The sequence below is a fragment of the Pristiophorus japonicus genome, chromosome 26 (genome assembly GCF_044704955.1).
Source record: "Pristiophorus japonicus isolate sPriJap1 chromosome 26, sPriJap1.hap1, whole genome shotgun sequence".
Taxonomy (NCBI): domain Eukaryota; kingdom Metazoa; phylum Chordata; class Chondrichthyes; family Pristiophoridae; genus Pristiophorus; species Pristiophorus japonicus.
Window position 1 is genome coordinate 13,082,122 of NC_092002.1, and position 17,344 is coordinate 13,099,465.

Here is a 17,344-nt window from a genome sequence, read left to right on the forward strand (position 1 = left end):
ACAGGCTAATGCCTCTTTCTCAATCATGCTGTAGACCCTCTCGGCCTTAGACAAGCTCCTGGAAGCATAGACGACAAGTTGCAACTTCCCCGCAACGTTAGCTTGTTGTAATACACACCCGACTCCGTACGACGACTCATCACGTGCTAGCACAAGTCTTTTACACGGGTTATACAATACAAGCAGCTTGTTGGAGCATAAAATGTTTCTGGCTTTCTCAAAAGCAATTATTTGTTTTTTTTCCCCATACCCAGTTCTCACCTTTACGCAATAACACATGTAGGGGTTCTAAAAGGGTGCTTAACCCCGGTAGGAAGTTACCAAAATAGTTGAGGAGTCCCAGGAATGACCGCAGCTCCGTGACGTTCTGTGGCCTGGGCGTGTTCCTGATAGCCTCTGTCTTGGTCTCTGTGGGCCGAATGCCGCGATCTTTCTCCCCAAAAACTCCACTTCTGTTGCCATGAAGACGCATTTTGACCTCTTCAGCCGCAGCCCTACGCGATCCAGTCGCTGGAGGACCTCCTCCAGGTTTTGTAGGTGCTCGGCGGTGTCCCGACCCGTGACCAATATGTCGTCCTGAAAGACCACCGTGTGTGGTACCGACTTGAGTAAGCTCTCCATGTTTCTCTGGAAGATTGCTGCAGCCGACCGAATTCCAAACAGGCATCTGTTGTAGATGAACAGTCCCTTGTGCGTGTTGATGCAGGTGAGGCCCTTCGAAGACTCCTCCAGCTCCTGCGTCACGTAGGCCGAAGGTCAGGCCGAGCTTGGTGAACATCTTGCCTCCTGCCAGTGTCGCAAATAGGTCGTCTGCCTTAGGTAGCGGGTATTGGTCCTGTAGCGAGAAACGATTAATAGTTACTTTATAATTGCCGCAAATCCTGACCGTGCCATCACTTTTGAGTATTGGAACAATCGGGCTGGCCCACTCGCTGAATTCCACTGGGGAGATGATGCCCTCGTGTTGCAGCCTGTCCAGCTCGATTTCCACTCTCTCCCTCATCATGTGAGGTACCGCTCGCGCCTTGTGGTGAATGGGTCGTGCCTCTGGGACCAAGTGGATCCGCACCTTCGCCCTGGAAAAGTTTCCAATGCCTGGCTCAAAAAGGGAAGGAAATTTGTTAAGAACCTGGGTACATGAGGCCTCATTGACATGTGATAGCGCTCGGATATCATCCCAGTTCCAGCGGATTTTGCCCAGCCAGCTCCTTCCAAGCAGTGTGGGGCCATCGCCCGGGATAATCCAGAGTGGCAATTCGTGCACCGTGCCCTCGTAGGTGACCTTTACCATGGCGCTGCCCAGGACAGTGATAAGCTCTTTGGTGTATGTTCTCAGTTTCGTGTGGATGGGGCTCAGGGCTGGTCTGAATGCCTTGTTGCACCACAGTCTCTCAAACATCTTTTTACTCATGATGGATTGGCTAGCGCCAGTGTCCAGTTCCATGGCTATGGGTAAGCCATTCAATTTTACGTTTAGCATTATAGGTGGACATTTCGTCAAATGTGTGCATCCCGTGTACTTCATCATCTGCCTCCTCTCTCTCAGGCTCGAAATTGCTTTGATCCACCATGGACCGATCTTCCTCTGCCACGTGGTGGTTAACAGGTTTTGCAGAGCTGCAGCTCATTTGCAAGCTCGTTGGAGGTGCCCCATTGTTCCACAGCTCTTGCAAACATACCCTTTGAAGCGGCATGAATAGGCTGAATGGAAGCCTCCACAACGCCAACAAGGTGTGAATTGCCTTGCATTCATCCTTTGTTGAGAACTCTTGAGTCATCTGGGTCACCTGAGGCCTGCTGGCAGTTGCACACTCTGCTCACAAACACAGTTCCAGTTAATTTATGAACATTTCTAGCATTTGTGTGCTGAGAGATTTGTTTGGTGTTATCACTGGTGGATATAAATGCCTGTGCTATCGCAATGGCCTTACTGAGGGTCGGTGTCTCTGCAGTCAGAGGTTTTCGTAGGATGGTCTCGTGGCCAATGCCCAGTACAAAAAAGTCTCTGAGCATTTGCTCCAGGTAGCCATCAAACTCGCATTGTCCTGCAAGTCGCCTTAGCTCGGCGACGTAGCTCGCCACTTCCTGACCTTCAGATCGCTGGCACGTGTAGAACCGATACCTCGCCATCAGCACGCTCTCCCTTGGGTTAAGATGCTCCCGAACCAGTGTACACAGCTCCTCATACGATTTATCTGTGGGTTTCACCGGAGCCAGAAGATTCTTCATGAGGCTGTAGGTCGGTGTCCCGCAGACTGTGAGGAGGACCGCTCTCCTTTTTGCAGCGCTTCCTTCTCCGTCCAGCTCGTTGGCTACAAAGTACTGGTCTAGCCGTTCGACATGGGCTTCCCAGTCCTCACCCTCCGAGAACTTCTCCAGGATGCCCACAGTTTTCTGCATCTTTGCGTTGGATTCGTATACTCGTCGCCAGTTATTGTGTTCCTAACACAGATGAGGCTGCACACAGGGAGGTTAAAGTAACAGTAACAGTCTTTAATAAGACACTCCAGAGCGAGGAACAGGCCTTGGGGGCCGGCTTATATACAGTGCTCCCAAGGGATGCTGGGATCCCTTGGGACTTCAGGGGATGAGCTCCCTGGTGGCGGAACATGGGAGTGCATGCTTTACAGATACACAACAGTTATGGGTGTGAATAGGATGACAATTGCCCTTAAAAACGTCCCGGTAGTAAAATAATGTGCTGCCATTTTGTGTACTGCCCAATCGGGAATGTCTAGGTTGTAAGCCAGGAATGCCTGTTGGAATTGTCTCCGTAGCAACCGCACATTCCAAAAAATAAACGTAGGGCTCAAATTCTCCTCACATGGCGGGGCAGAGCTTGGTCAAGCCTCTCCCCTTGGGGTTTGTCAGTGGCCCCTGCCCACTGGCCTCTGGAGGCAACTTCTACAGCGGGACAAACCCAGCGGATTGGGGGGAAGGGAAGGGGAGGTGCGTGGAGGACAGGTTTGGATCTAGAGATGGGACTCGTGACGGTGCTGAGAGAGAGACACGGCGCGGGGACAGGATCAGCCCGGCCACTAACTCTGTCCTTTGCTTATTCCCTCTCCCCTCCCGCCCCCCCCCCCCCCTACCTATTGCCCCCAGGAGCCGCTGGAGGTGAAGTTTCCTCACATCTCGGCCCAGACCCTCGACTTAATGAAGGTGAGTGAACAGCAAACACAATCTTTGCAACATCCCCAATAACCGCACCTTGGTCAGGCACCACCCAGGGGCCAAGAACACATGAAACAGGAGCAGGAGTCGGCCATTCGGCCCCTCGAGCCTGCTCCGCCATTCCATAAGATCATGGCTGATCTGATCATGGACTCAGCTCCACTTCCCCGCCTGCTCTCCATAACCCTTTACTCCCTTATCGTTCAAAAATCTGTTTATCTCCGCCTTAAATCTACTCAATGACCCAGCCTCCACAGCTCTCTGGGGCAGAGAATTCCACAGATTTATAACCCTCAGAGAAGAAATTCCTCCTCATCTCAGTTTTAAATGGGCAGCCCCTTATTCTGAGACTATGTCCCCTAGTTTTAGTTTCCCCGATGAGTGGAAATATCCTTTCTGCATCCCTCTCATTCGAGCCCTCTCATTCTTCTGAACTCCAATGAAATAGTCCCAACCTACTCAACCCATCTTCAGGAGTCAACCCCCTCATCTCCAGAATCAACCTAGTGAACCTTCTCTGAACAGCCTCCAATGCAAATATATCCTTCCTTAAATATGGAGACCAAAACTGTACGCAGTACTCTAGGTGTGGCCTCACCAATACCCTGTACAGTTGTAGCAGGACTTCTCTGCTTTTATACTGCATCCCCCTTACAATAAAGGCCAACATTCCATTTGCCTTCCTGATGACTTGCTGTATCTGCATGCTAACTTTTTGTGTTTCATGCACAAGGACCCCCAGGTTACTCTGTACTGCAGCACTTTGCAATTTTTACCCTTTTAAATTATAATTTGCTTTTCTATTTTTCTGCCAAAGTGCATGACCTCACATTTTCCCACATTATACTCCATCTGCCAAATTTTTGCCCACTCACTTAGCCTGTCTATATCCCTTTGCAGATTTTTTGTGTCCTCCTCACACATTGCTTTCCCACCCATCTTTGTATCATCAGCAAACTTGGCTACATTACACTCGGTCCCTTCATCTAAATCATTAATATAGATTGTAAATAGTTGAGGCCCCAGCACCGATACCTGCAGCACCCCACTAGTTACTGTTTGCCAACCGGAAAATAACCCATTTATCCCGACTCTCTGTTTTCTGTTAGTTAGCCAATCCCCTATCCATGCTAAAATATTACCCCCAACCTCATGAACTTTTATCTTGTGCAGTAACCTTTTATGTGGCACCTTGTTGAATGCCTTCTAGAAATCCAAATACACCACATCCACTGGCTCCCCCTTATCCACCCTGCTCGTTACATTCTCAAAGAACTCCAGCAAATTTGTCAAACATGATTTCCCTTTCATAAAACCATGCTGACTCTGCTTGATTGAATCATGCTTTTCCCAATGTCCCACTACTGCTTCCTTAATAATGGACTCCAGCATTTTCCCAACGACAGATGTTAGACTAACTGGTCTATAGTTTCCTGCTTTCTGTCTGCTTCCTTTTTTAAATAGGGGCGTTACATTTGCAGTTTTCCAATCCGTTGGGACTGCCCCAGAATCCAGGGAATTTTGGTAGATTACAACCAATGCATCCACTATCTCTGCAGCCACTTCTTTTAGGATCTTAGGATGTAAGCCATCAGGTCCAGGGGACTTGTCCGCCTTTAGTCCCATTATTTTACCGAGTACTACTTCTTTAGTGATAGTGATTGTATTAAGTCCCTCCCTCTCTATAGCCCCTTGATTATCCCTTATTGGGATGTTTTTAGTGTCTTCTACCGTGAAGACCGATACAAAATATTTGCTCAGAGTCTTTGCCATTTCCCTGTTCCCATTATTAATTCCCCAGTCTCATCCTCCAGGGGACCAACAATTGCTTTAGCCACTCTTTTCCTTTTTATGTACCTGTAGAAACTCTTATTAACTGTTGTTATATTCCGTGCTAGTTTACTTTCATAATCTATCTTCCCTCTCTATTATTTTTTTAATGTTAGTTAGGCAATGCGGGTAACTCAAGGCTGACCAGTGACAGTCAGGCTGCGGAACTGATGATGTCGACGGCAGGATTGGCTTCTGGTTCAAGCTGTCGACGTTGAAACCATTCTCTGTACGAGGGCCCCGAACCCTATCTGTATAACAGTCTGTTCCACACCACACCCCTCACAGCAACACTTGGATCCACAACACCCGCCCTCCCCATGAGTAACATTCTGATCTACACCAGTCAGTAACACTAATGTACCCCACACCCCTCACTGCAACACACTGATATACCCCACACCCCTCACTGTAACACTGATAAAGCCCACACCCCTCACTGTAACACTGATATACCCCACACCCCTCACTAACACTGATATACCCCACACCTCTCACTGTAACACTGATATACCCCACACCCCTCACTGTAACACTGATATACCCCACACCCCTTACTGTAACACTAATGTACCCCACATCCCTCACTGTAACACTGATATACCCCACACCCCTCACTGTAACACTGATATACCCCACACCCCTCACTAACACTGATATACCCCACACCTCTCACTTTAACACTGATATACCCCACACCCCTCACTGTAACACTGATATACCCCACACTAACACTGATGTACCCCACACCCCTCGCTGTAACACACTGATGTACCCCACACCCCTCACTGTAACACTGATATACCCCACACTGCAACACTGATATACACCCCACCCCTCACTGTAACACTGATATACCCCACACCCTTCACTGTAACACTGATGTACCCCACACCCCTCACTAACACTGATATACCCCACACCCCTCACTGTAACACTGATATACCCCCCACCTCTCACTGTAACACACTGATGTACCCCACACCCCTCACTGTAACACTGATATACCCCACACTGCAACACTGATATACACCCCACCCCTCACTGTAACACTGATATACCCCACACCCCTCACTGTAATACTGATATACCCCTCACTGTAACACGCTGATATGCCCCCCCCACCCCTCACTGTAACACTGATATACCCCACATCCCTCACTGTAACACTGATATACCCCACACCCCTCACTGTAATACTGATATACCCCTCATGTAACACACTGATATACCCCACACCCCTCGCTGTAACAGTGATATACCCCACACCCCTCACTGTAACACTGATATACCCCTCACTAACACTGATATATCCAACACCCCTCACTGCAACACACTGATATACCCCACACCCCTCGCTGTAACACACTGATATAGCCCACACCCCTCGCTGTAACACACTGATATAGCCCACACCCCTCACTGTAACACTGATATACCCCTCACTGTAACACTGATATACCCCACACCCCTCGCTGTAACACAGATATACCCCACACCCCTCACTGTTACACTGATATACCCCGCACCCCTCACTAACACTGATGTACCCCACACCCCTCACTGTAACACTGATGTACCCCACATCCCTCACTGTAACACTCTGATATACCCCACACCCCTCGCTGTAACACTGATATACCCCATACCCCTCACTAACACTGATATACCCCGCACCCCTCACTGTAACACTGATGTACCCCACACCCCTCGCTGTAACACTGATATACCCCACACCCCTCGCTGTAACACTGATGTACCCCACACCCCTCACTGTAACACTGATATACCCCAAACCCCTCACTGTAACACTGATATGCCCCTCACTGTAACACTGATATACCCCACACCCCTCGCTGTAACAGTGATATACCCCACACCCCTCACTAACACTGATATATCCAACACCCCTCACTGCAACACACTGATATACGCCACACCCCTCGCTGTAACACTGATATACCCCCACTGTAACACTGATATACCCCACACCCCTCGCTGTAACACACTGATATACCCCACACCCCTCACTGTTACACTGATATACCCCGCACCCCTCACTAACACTGATGTACCCCACATCCCTCGCTGTAACACTGATATACCCCATACCCCTCACTAACACTGATATACCCCGCACCCCTCACTGTAACACTGATGTACCCCACACCCCTCGCTGTAACACTGATATACCCCACACCCCTCGCTGTAACACTGATGTACCTCACACCCCTCACTGTAACACTGATGTACCCCATACCCCTCACTGTTACACTGATATACCCCACACCCCTCGCTGTAACACTGATGTACCCCACACCCCTCGCTGTAACACTGATGTACCCCACACCCCTCGCTGTAACACTGATGTACCCCACACCCCTCGCTGTAACACTGATGTACCTCACACCCCTCACTGTAACACTGATGTACCTCACACCCCTCACTGTAACACTGATGTACCCCATACCCCTCACTGTTACACTGATGTACCTCACACCCCTCACTGTAACACTGATGTACCCCATACCCCTCACTGTTACACTGATATACCCCACACCCCTCGTTGTAACACTGATATACTCCACACCCCTCACTGTAACACTGATATACCCCAAACCCCTCACTGTAACACTGATATACCCCTCACTGTAACACTGATATACCCCACACCCCTCACTAACACTGATATACCCCACATCCATCACTGTAACACTGATGTATCCCACACCCCTCGCTGTAACACTGATATACCCCACACCCCTCGCTGTAACACTGATATACCCCATACCCCTCACTAACACTGATATACCCCGCACCCCTCACTGTAACACTGATGTACCCCACACCCCTCGCTGTAACACTGATATACCCCACACCCCTCGCTGTAACACTGATGTACCTCACACCCCTCACTGTAACACTGATGTACCCCATACCCCTCACTGTTACACTGATATACCCCACACCCCTCGCTGTAACACTGATGTACCCCACACCCCTCGCTGTAACACTGATGTACCCCACACCCCTCGCTGTAACACTGATGTACCCCACACCCCTCGCTGTAACACTGATGTACCTCACACCCCTCACTGTAACACTGATGTACCTCACACCCCTCACTGTAACACTGATGTACCCCATACCCCTCACTGTTACACTGATGTACCTCACACCCCTCACTGTAACACTGATGTACCCCATACCCCTCACTGTTACACTGATATACCCCACACCCCTCGTTGTAACACTGATATACTCCACACCCCTCACTGTAACACTGATATACCCCAAACCCCTCACTGTAACACTGATATACCCCTCACTGTAACACTGATATACCCCACACCCCTCACTAACACTGATATACCCCACATCCATCACTGTAACACTGATGTATCCCACACCCCTCGCTGTAACACTGATGTATCCCACACCCCTCGCTGTAACACTGATGTACCCCACACCCCTCGCTGTAACACTGATATACCCCACACCCCTCGCTGTAACACTGATGTACCCCACACCCCTCGCTGTAACACTGATGTACCCCACACCCCTCGCTGTAACACTGATGTACCCCACACCCCTCGCTGTAACACTGATGTACCCCACACCCCTCGCTGTAACACTGATGTACCCCACACCCCTCGCTGTAACACTGATGTACCCCACACCCCTCGCTGTAACACTGATGTACCCCACACCCCTCGCTGTAACACTGATGTACCCCACACCCCTCGCTCTAACACTGATGTACCCCACACCCCTCGCTGTAACACTGATGTACCTCACACCCCTCGCTGTAACACTGATATACCCCATACCCCTCACTGTTACACTGATATACCCCACACCCCTCGTTGTAACACTGATATACCCCAAACCCCTCACTGTAACACTGATATACCCCTCACTGTAACACTGATATACCCCACACCCCTTGCTGTAACACTGATATACCTCACACCCCTCACTGTAACACTGATATACCCCATACCCCTCACTGTTACACTGATATACCCCACACCCCTCGTTGTAACACTGATATACCCCAAACCCCTCACTGTAACACTGATATACCCCTCACTGTAACACTGATATACCCCACACCCCTCGCTGTAACACTGATATACCCCACACGCCTCACTGTAACACTGATATACCCCACACCCCTCGTTGTAACACTGATATACCCCACACCCCTCACTGTAACACTGATGTACCCCACACCCCTCACTGTAACACTGATATACCCCACACCCCTCGCTGTAACACTGATGTACCCCACACCCCTCACTGTAACACTGATATACCCCATACCCCTCACTGTTACACTGATATACCCCACACCCCTCGTTGTAACACTGATATACCCCACACCCCTCACTGTAACACTGATATACCCCAAACCCCTCACTGTAACACTGATATACCCCATACCCCTCACTGTTACACTGATATACCCCACACCCCTCGTTGTAACACTGATATACCCCACACCCCTCACTGTAACACTGATATACCCCAAACCCCTCACTGTAGCACTGATATACCGCTCACTGTAACACTGATGTACCCCACCCCTCGCTGTAACACTGATGTACCTCACACCCCTCACTGTAACACTGATATACCCCATACCCCTCACTGTTACACTGATATACCCCACACCCATCGTTGTAACACTGATATACCCCACACCACTCACTGTAACACTGATGTACCCCACACCCCTCGCTGTAACACTGATGTACCCCACACCCCTCGCTGTAACACTGATGTACCCTGCACTCTCCGGTGCGGATGGGCCTGCCTCGGTCTCCGCCGCGTTGTGTGCCGCGGTTTCTGGGTGGCGGGGCTGCGAGCCGCGGTTGCCGTGTTGGCGAGTTTGAAGGTCTGTCCCCTCTGTCGCTTGTCCCCAGGGCTGTTTGATGATGAACCCCGCCGAGAGGCTGACCTGCGAGCAGCTCCTGCAGCACCCGCACTTCGCCAGCTGCCGGGAAGAGATGGAGAGCGGCCGGGATGGCGAGAAGGTGAGCCGGCGGCACGAGAGGGTGCCCCGCCGGCGACCCCCAGGGGTAAGGTCACGGGCTGCTCCCACCCATTGACGGGGCCACCTCGCCACTGCCCGTCCACGTCAATCATCGCGGAGCTGTGAGCCGCCAGTGTGCGAGGCCCATAATGTACAGATTATTTCTCTCTTCGTTCCTGGGATGCAGGCATCGCTGGCAAGGCCGGCATTTATTGCCCATCCCTAATTACCCCTTGAGAAGGTGGTGGTGAGACGCCTTCTTGAACTGCTGCAGTCCGTGTGGTGAAGGTGCTCCCACACAGTGCTGTTAGGGAGGGAGTTCCAGGATTTTGACCCAGCGACGATGAACGAAAGGCCGATATATTTCCAAGTCAGGATGGTGTGTGATTCCAAAAGTCTCAGTCTCAGCCTTGAGTATACTCGATGATTCACCATCCACAATCCTTTAAGGTGGAAAGTTCCAAAGACTCATACCCTCCAAGTGAAGAAATTCCTCCTCCTCGTCTTAAATGGCCGACCCCTTATCCTGAGACTGTGACCCTGGTTCTAGACTCCCCAGCCCGGGGAAAACATCCTCTCAGCATCTACCCTGTCAATCCCCCTCAGAATGTTATATGTCTCGATCAGGCCACCTTTCATTCTTCTAAACTCCAGAGAGTCTCGGCCCAATCTGCTCAATCTCTCCTCATAGGACAACCCTCTCATCCCAGGAATCAATCGAGTGAATCTTCGATGCACTGCCTCTAAGGCAAGTCGATCTTGCACACATTACTCCAACTAATACACCTCGACTTTTATATTCTGTAGCTCTTGCCATGAAACCCAGTATTTCATTCACTTTATTTATGGCCTTGTCCACTTGAGGTGCTGTTTTTAATGTTTCAAGAACCTGAATCTCCAAATCCCTCTCTTCTTCCACTCCACTCAGCCTTCCCCCATTCAAAGTATAATTATTACTTTTATTTTTCTACAAAAACATACCAGCTTACGTTTACTGACATTGAATACCATCTGCCACACCTTGTCCACGTCCCCTTGATGTTCTTTTGGGTCCTGGGTCACCTATTTTAGTATCGTCCACAAGGTTGGATACCACTCTCTCCAGGCCTATATCCAGCTCACCAGGGCAAGGAGACGGGGCCTCGGTTTACCGTCTCATCTGGCTCATCGCACCTTCGACAGCGCCAGCGCTCCCTCGGGACTGTGCTGACGCGCCTGCCTGGACTATAGGCCGAAGTCCTGGTGAGACGCAGCACCCAGTTTGGGTACTGAGTCACAATAGACCGGGAACCATCCCTGGCCTGTGCTGGGCTGGTTCATCCCAGCCACAACAATAAGGAGCCTGGCAAGCTTCTGGACTCGGGAGTAGGTTATCCAGATTTACAAAAGGCCTTCGATAAGGTATCACATATTGAATAAGGTCAGGGGATAAGGAGCAGAATGGCTAGCCAGCGGGCTTCATAGACAGAAAGAGCGAGCAGGGGTAAATGGTAGCTATATTTTCTATTCGTTCACGGACTGTGGCCAGCATTTATTGCCCATCCCTGATTGCCCTGTGAGGCCATTTCAGATGGCAGTAAAGTGTCAACCACATAGCTCTAGGTCTGGAGTCACATATAGGCCAGACCGGGTAAGGATGGCAGATTTCCTTAGTGAAGGGTTTTTTTTCCCTAGCAATCCAGTAATTTCATGGTCACCAGCTTTTTATTCCAGATTTATTAATTTAATTATTTTTATAATTTCCCCAGTTGCCGTGGTGGGATTTGAACACTTGGCACCGGGTTATCAGTCTAGGCCTCTGGATTTCTAGCCCAGTAACCACTATGCTACCGTTCCCTCTTCAGAGCGGCAGAAGGTGGGAAGTGAGTGATGTTCCACTACTAGGATCACTGTTACAACTCTTTTGTTGCAAAAACAAAATCAATGAAATCAAGTGCCCCCTGATTAAAAGGGGGAGCGAGGGGGGGGGAACCCTCCAAACTGTTTCAGTGTCCTTTTTTGATTTTTTTTTTGGGGGGTTCTTTGGGCCCTTAAACCACAAATTATTACAAGTGCCCCCTGGCTAAAAGGGGAGGAGGACACTAAAACCGGCAATAAAATAAATTGAACATTAAAACCTATAAAATCAAATTAAAATTTGGTTGCCGGGGGTGATGATACACTCCAGTCCCTCCGGCACCCACCTCTCGCGGAAGGCCGCGAGCGTACCGGTGGACACCGCGTGCTCCATCTCCAGGGACACCCTGGCTCGGATGTAACCGCGGAAGAGAGGCAGGCAGCCAGGCTGAACGACCCCCTCGACCGCCCGCTGTCTGGACCGGCTGATGGCCCCCTTGGCCGTGCCCAGGAGCAGTCCTACGAGGAGGCCCTCGGACCTACCCGCTCCCCTCCGCACAGGGTGCCCAAAGATCAGGACTGTGGGACTGCACCAGAAATTGAGGAGCAGCCCCTTTAAATAATGGAAGAGGGGCTGCAACCTCGTGCATTCGATAAAAAAACGTGGAACACGGACTCTTCCAGACCGCAGAAATTGCAGGCGGCCTGGGAGCCCGTGAACCGACTTAAAAATTTGTTGCACGGGACTGCTCCAGGCCAAGTCCCCGATAAATAGTGGGAGGACTCCTGCGTAGAGTGCACTCCATCGGGGACCCCCGCCTCCTCCGGACGGCAAGATGGTACGCCATGGCGTGTCCGGACGGCAGACAAGGATGACAAGGTGGAGAGTGTGCAGGAGCAGCCCGTACAGGAAACCCCTCCGCGCAGAACTGAAAGGCACGGAGGGTATTTCCCCGAGGCGGCTCAAGTTGTGAGGTGCCGGTTCCCAAGGGAGGTTTCGGGGCTTGGCGCCGATGAGGAATTCCGTCCGGACCACTGTTACATTCACAATTTGGACTTTGGAATCAAAAACATAATTTCTAAATTTGCAGATGACACTAAATTGGGAGCGGTGGGGGTGAGGGGGGGGATCGTGTCTACTTCAATAGATTACAAGAACACATTAATAAACTCGCAGAATGGGCATATAATTGGCAAATGAAATTCGACACAGATAAATGTCAAGTATTACATTTTGGTAAGAAAAATAGGGAGGTCACTTGTTACTTGGAAAATACCAATCTAAATGGGGTAGCGAGGCAAAGGGATCTCAGAGTACAAATACACAAACCACAAAAAGTTGCGACACAGGTTAGCAAGGCCATAAAAAGCAAACCAAGCACTAGGGTTTATTTCTAGAGGGATTGAATTGAAAAGTAGGGAAGTTATGCTGAACTTGTATCGAACCTTGGTTAGACCGCACTTAGAGCACTGCGTACAGTTCTGGCCGCCATATTATAAAAAGGATGTAGAGGCACTGGAGAGGGTGCAGGGAAGATTTACAAGGATGATACCAGAAATGCGAGGGTGTACCAAGCAGGAAAGGATGAACAGGCTGGGTCTCTCTTCTCTTGAAAAAAGAAGGCTGAGGGGTGACCTAATAGAGGTCTTTAAAATGATGAAAGGTTTTGATAGAGTTGATACAGAGAGAGTGTTTCGACTTGTGGGGAAGAGCATAACTAGAGGCCATCAATATAAGATCGTAACCAAGAAATCCAATGGGGAATTCAGGAGAAACTTCTTTACCCAGAGAGTGGTGAGAATGTGGAACTCGCTGCCACAGGGAAGGGTTGAAGCGAATATATCGATGTATTTAAGGGGAGGGCATAAGATAGATATGCTTCGTTCCATATGCAGGAGAAGGGAATAGAGGGTTATGCTGATAGAGTTAAATGAGGAATGACAAGAGGAGGCTCGAGTGGAGCATAAACGCCGGCAGGGACTGGTTGGGGCTGAATGAACCTGTTTCTGTGCCATATATCCTGTGTAAAGTCTGCTGGGGTTCCTGCTCTTCATCGCCATCTAGTGGCTGCTGTTGGAGATTGCATGGTGCAGGCGCCTTGGCCGAGCAGGCTGGACTGCGACGCACCCCGCGGTCCACCAGCCTGCACCATGAAGAAGGGCCGAATTCGGAGTGCACGTGTGATTGTAGTTTATTTTTTGTTTGTGTTCTGCATCTCCAGTACCTGCCTCAGCTGACGAGCAGCAACATCTCGCCCGCGCCCGAGACCAAGAAGTACCATCGGCACAAATTCGACCATCACTTGCCCAACATCTGACTATATGGCAGCAAAAGCCCGCGAGCCCAGCCAAACGCCCAGGCGCACCTCCACACCTACCCCAGCAAGTGGAAGTCCTGACAACCGCTTCCAAACCCGCACTCCACATTTAAAGGGACCTGGCTGTTCAGTCCAGGGCGTTAAAGAGGAGGGGGGACACTCACATAGTAATCCTCCTGATGGCCAGGCCCCTTTAATATCTGTGAAGATACCTGCGATTATACAGCCACGGGTGCTGACGTATTCACAATAAATTTGTACCTTTTGTGGTTTGCACATACTTTTTATAGACCAGTAGATCACAAGTGGCAGTCCTGCTAGTCGGTTGATGCATAGATTTTTTTTTAAATACAAGGAGTGTAAAATGTTGCGGTGCAAGGGGTATCGCGGTTGTGTGGGGCGGACTGGTTGGGCCGGATGTTCTTTACCTGTCCACCATTGTTCATGGGTTTATATGTGACCTTCAGGGCTGCTGACAGAGGGCCGTGCGGCTCTTTGTCGACCAGCGCAGACACGATGGACCGAAATGGCCTCCTCCTGCGCTGTAAATTTCGATGTTTCTATGTGACAATGAAGTTGATTCTTCAGATCCTTGTTGCACAGCGCCACCTAGTGGCCAGAGCCTGCAACTACAGCGTGACGGTTGACAGAGTAAAATTGAATGGGAAATGTTAACGTCGCAATCTACACTGGGAATTGTTGGCACAAAAGTGCGACCAAAGATTGTGACAACAGGGAGTAAGCTTTTATGGACAGTAAGTGTGCGTCCTATGTAAGAATTTTAGATGACCAAAAAAACAGTGTGTGTGTGCATGTCATCGGCAATGGGCCGGATTTACAGCTTTCAGGGTTTTTCAGCAAACGGTAGCAATACGTGGAAATTATCGTTTTCGCTGCTGCTACCGTTTTTGGGCCGAACTTTCGGCTTTTGGGGTCTGACGTTCCATGATTATTCACGGCGCAAAATGCGAGTCTCGGCATCTTTAGTGCGGGGTCATTTGCGCTGCGAGAGAGGCCTTGGGAGGGGTGTGGGGGAGGGGGGGGGATCCAAAAACATTTACTAGACCCTTAACTAATTATTCGCTGGAAAAAAAATTGAAACGTCTTAACTTATCTTTTTTGCAGGTTTTTGTACTTATCGCTGCTGGCAAAGCTGCACCGACAGGTTTGACCTGTCTCTGTTCTGGGCGCAGCGCATGGGTCGGGACAGTGCCAAACTTTGGACGGTAAACGCAATCCGCGTCGCTACACGTCCGGCACAGCTCTCCCCGGCGGTACGTCCCAAAGTCCCAGCGCCGCCGGGACCTTTGTGACTGCGGAGGGTCAAAAGGCGGCAAAAACCCGGTCTCAAATCCGGCCCGGTGTTCTCTTGTCATTTTTGGGGGTGCGCGGTCCCTTTAAATTTGCCATGTGGCCGTCTCTCTTCTGGCGGCAATGGCTGGTGAGTGGCCTGCGCGGGACGTCCCGATCGGCGCGAGCCTTCGGCGGGAATGTTGGTCGTGGGGGGCGACTTTTCCCTCTTGTTTGAAACCCGAGTGTACACCCAGCCCCTCCCCCCCCCCCCCCCCCCCCCCCCAGACATTCCCCGGGCTCTCCCTCCCTCCTCAGTGCCGACATCGAATTAAAAACCATTACTCCAGCTTGAATTTAAACCTGGAGCGGCCGCTGATGAAACCCTTGTTTTATAAAACTGACGGCAATAACGTTCCTGAAATGCCGGCACAAATCTGACAGCGGTGATCGAATTGTGTTTTCTCCACCCACATCAAAGCGTTTTACAGTCAATGAATGACTTTTTGAAGTGTAGTCACTGTTGTAATGTGGGATTCAGAGCCTGACATTATAGCAGGACGTAGAGAGGTGTACGCTGACCAGTGTCTCTCAGCCACCCCGAGCTTCACAACCACCCTACCTGTATCCAGCACTCCGAGCACACCAGGTTACTGAGCCACGCCAGTCAGTGTACAAGTATCACCCACTTTAAGATTATGAAGCAATTTAATAGCCTCTAAATCTCTTTGACCCAAACCCTTCCTTTAACGACTGCCTGAGAGCTATACTCGGACACTGCGCCAGCTCTGCTCGCTGACCCTTCCCCCCACTAAGGGTCGCCAACACTCCAGGATTGGCCTGGAGTCTCCAGGGACGAAAGATTAATCTGTTGGACTCTGCCTGAGAGCAAACCAGAGAGAGAAATCATTTTTTTTAAATGTTTTTTTTTTACAATTTTCTTTTGACAACTTTTGTTTTAGTTATAAAAATATGGGAGATGGACAATGGCCGCTTGACCGGGGCAGGTCGTGTGGTCATGTGATGAAACCTCCGGGAATATGGCCAACCAGAGTTGGGAACCCTATTCACCCCCTGCACCTCACTTGCTGTACAGTCTGGAAGGCTTGGCATGCAGAAAGGCAACAGTTCCTTTGACTTGAGACAAAGTTGTCTGTCTTTAAATCCCACTCTGGTACCAGGCCCATGTCTCTCCTTGCAGAAGAACGCGGGCCTGTGGAGAGAGGCTTGTGAACTCGGGGTATGGGGAGTGGTGTGTTTGGGTCACTCTCGAGCTACAGGGCCCACTGATTTGGGGCTAATCTTGGGGCCATGGGCCTCTCGTTGGTGCAGACAATGGATAGCATAGCAGGAAGCCATTCGGCCCATCGTGCCTGTGCTGGCCTTTGATAGAGCTATCGCGTAGTGCTAATGTTACTGGACTATTAATTCAGAGGCGGGGGTTAGTAATCCGGAGGCAAGTGTTCAAATCCCACCACGGCAGCTGGGGAATTTAAATTGTTAATTAAATAAATCCGCAATTTTTTTTTAAAAGCTAGTATCAGTAATGGTGACCATGAAACTACCGGACTGTTGCAAAAACCCAATTGGTTCACTAATGTCCTTTAGGAAAGGAAATCTGCTGTCTTTTCCCGGTCTGGCCGATATGAGACTCCAGACCCACAGCAATGTGGGTGACTCTTAATTACCCTCAAAGCCTCCCTGATTAAAGTGCAACATCCCCACTGACACCTGGGAGTCCCTGGCCAAAGACCGCCCTAAGTGGAGGAAGTGCATCCGGGAGGGCGCTGAGCACCTCGAGTCTCGTCGCCAAGAGCAAGCAGAAACCAAACGCATGATTGGTTTCTGCATGCTCTCA

At 50.2% G+C, this 17,344-nt stretch overlaps 1 protein-coding gene across 2 annotated transcripts in view; it reads left to right on the forward strand.

The window, feature by feature from the left end:
• The window catches only part of LOC139239201 (cyclin-dependent kinase-like 1), an 84,536-nt gene extending 70,075 nt beyond the window's left edge, over positions 1 to 14,461 (forward strand). Inside the window, exons 7-9 of one of the 2 annotated variants that reach the window (XM_070867842.1) lie at positions 3,106 to 3,162; positions 9,933 to 10,088; positions 14,101 to 14,461. In XM_070867842.1, coding sequence (XP_070723943.1) covers positions 3,106 to 3,162; positions 9,933 to 10,088; positions 14,101 to 14,196 — 309 coding nt within the window. In that variant the 3' untranslated portion in view covers positions 14,197 to 14,461. The remainder of the gene's footprint in view (positions 1 to 3,105; positions 3,163 to 9,932; positions 10,089 to 14,100) is intronic. The other variant, XM_070867843.1, reaches the window with a different exon arrangement.
• Positions 14,462 to 17,344: the final 2,883 nt, after the last annotated feature.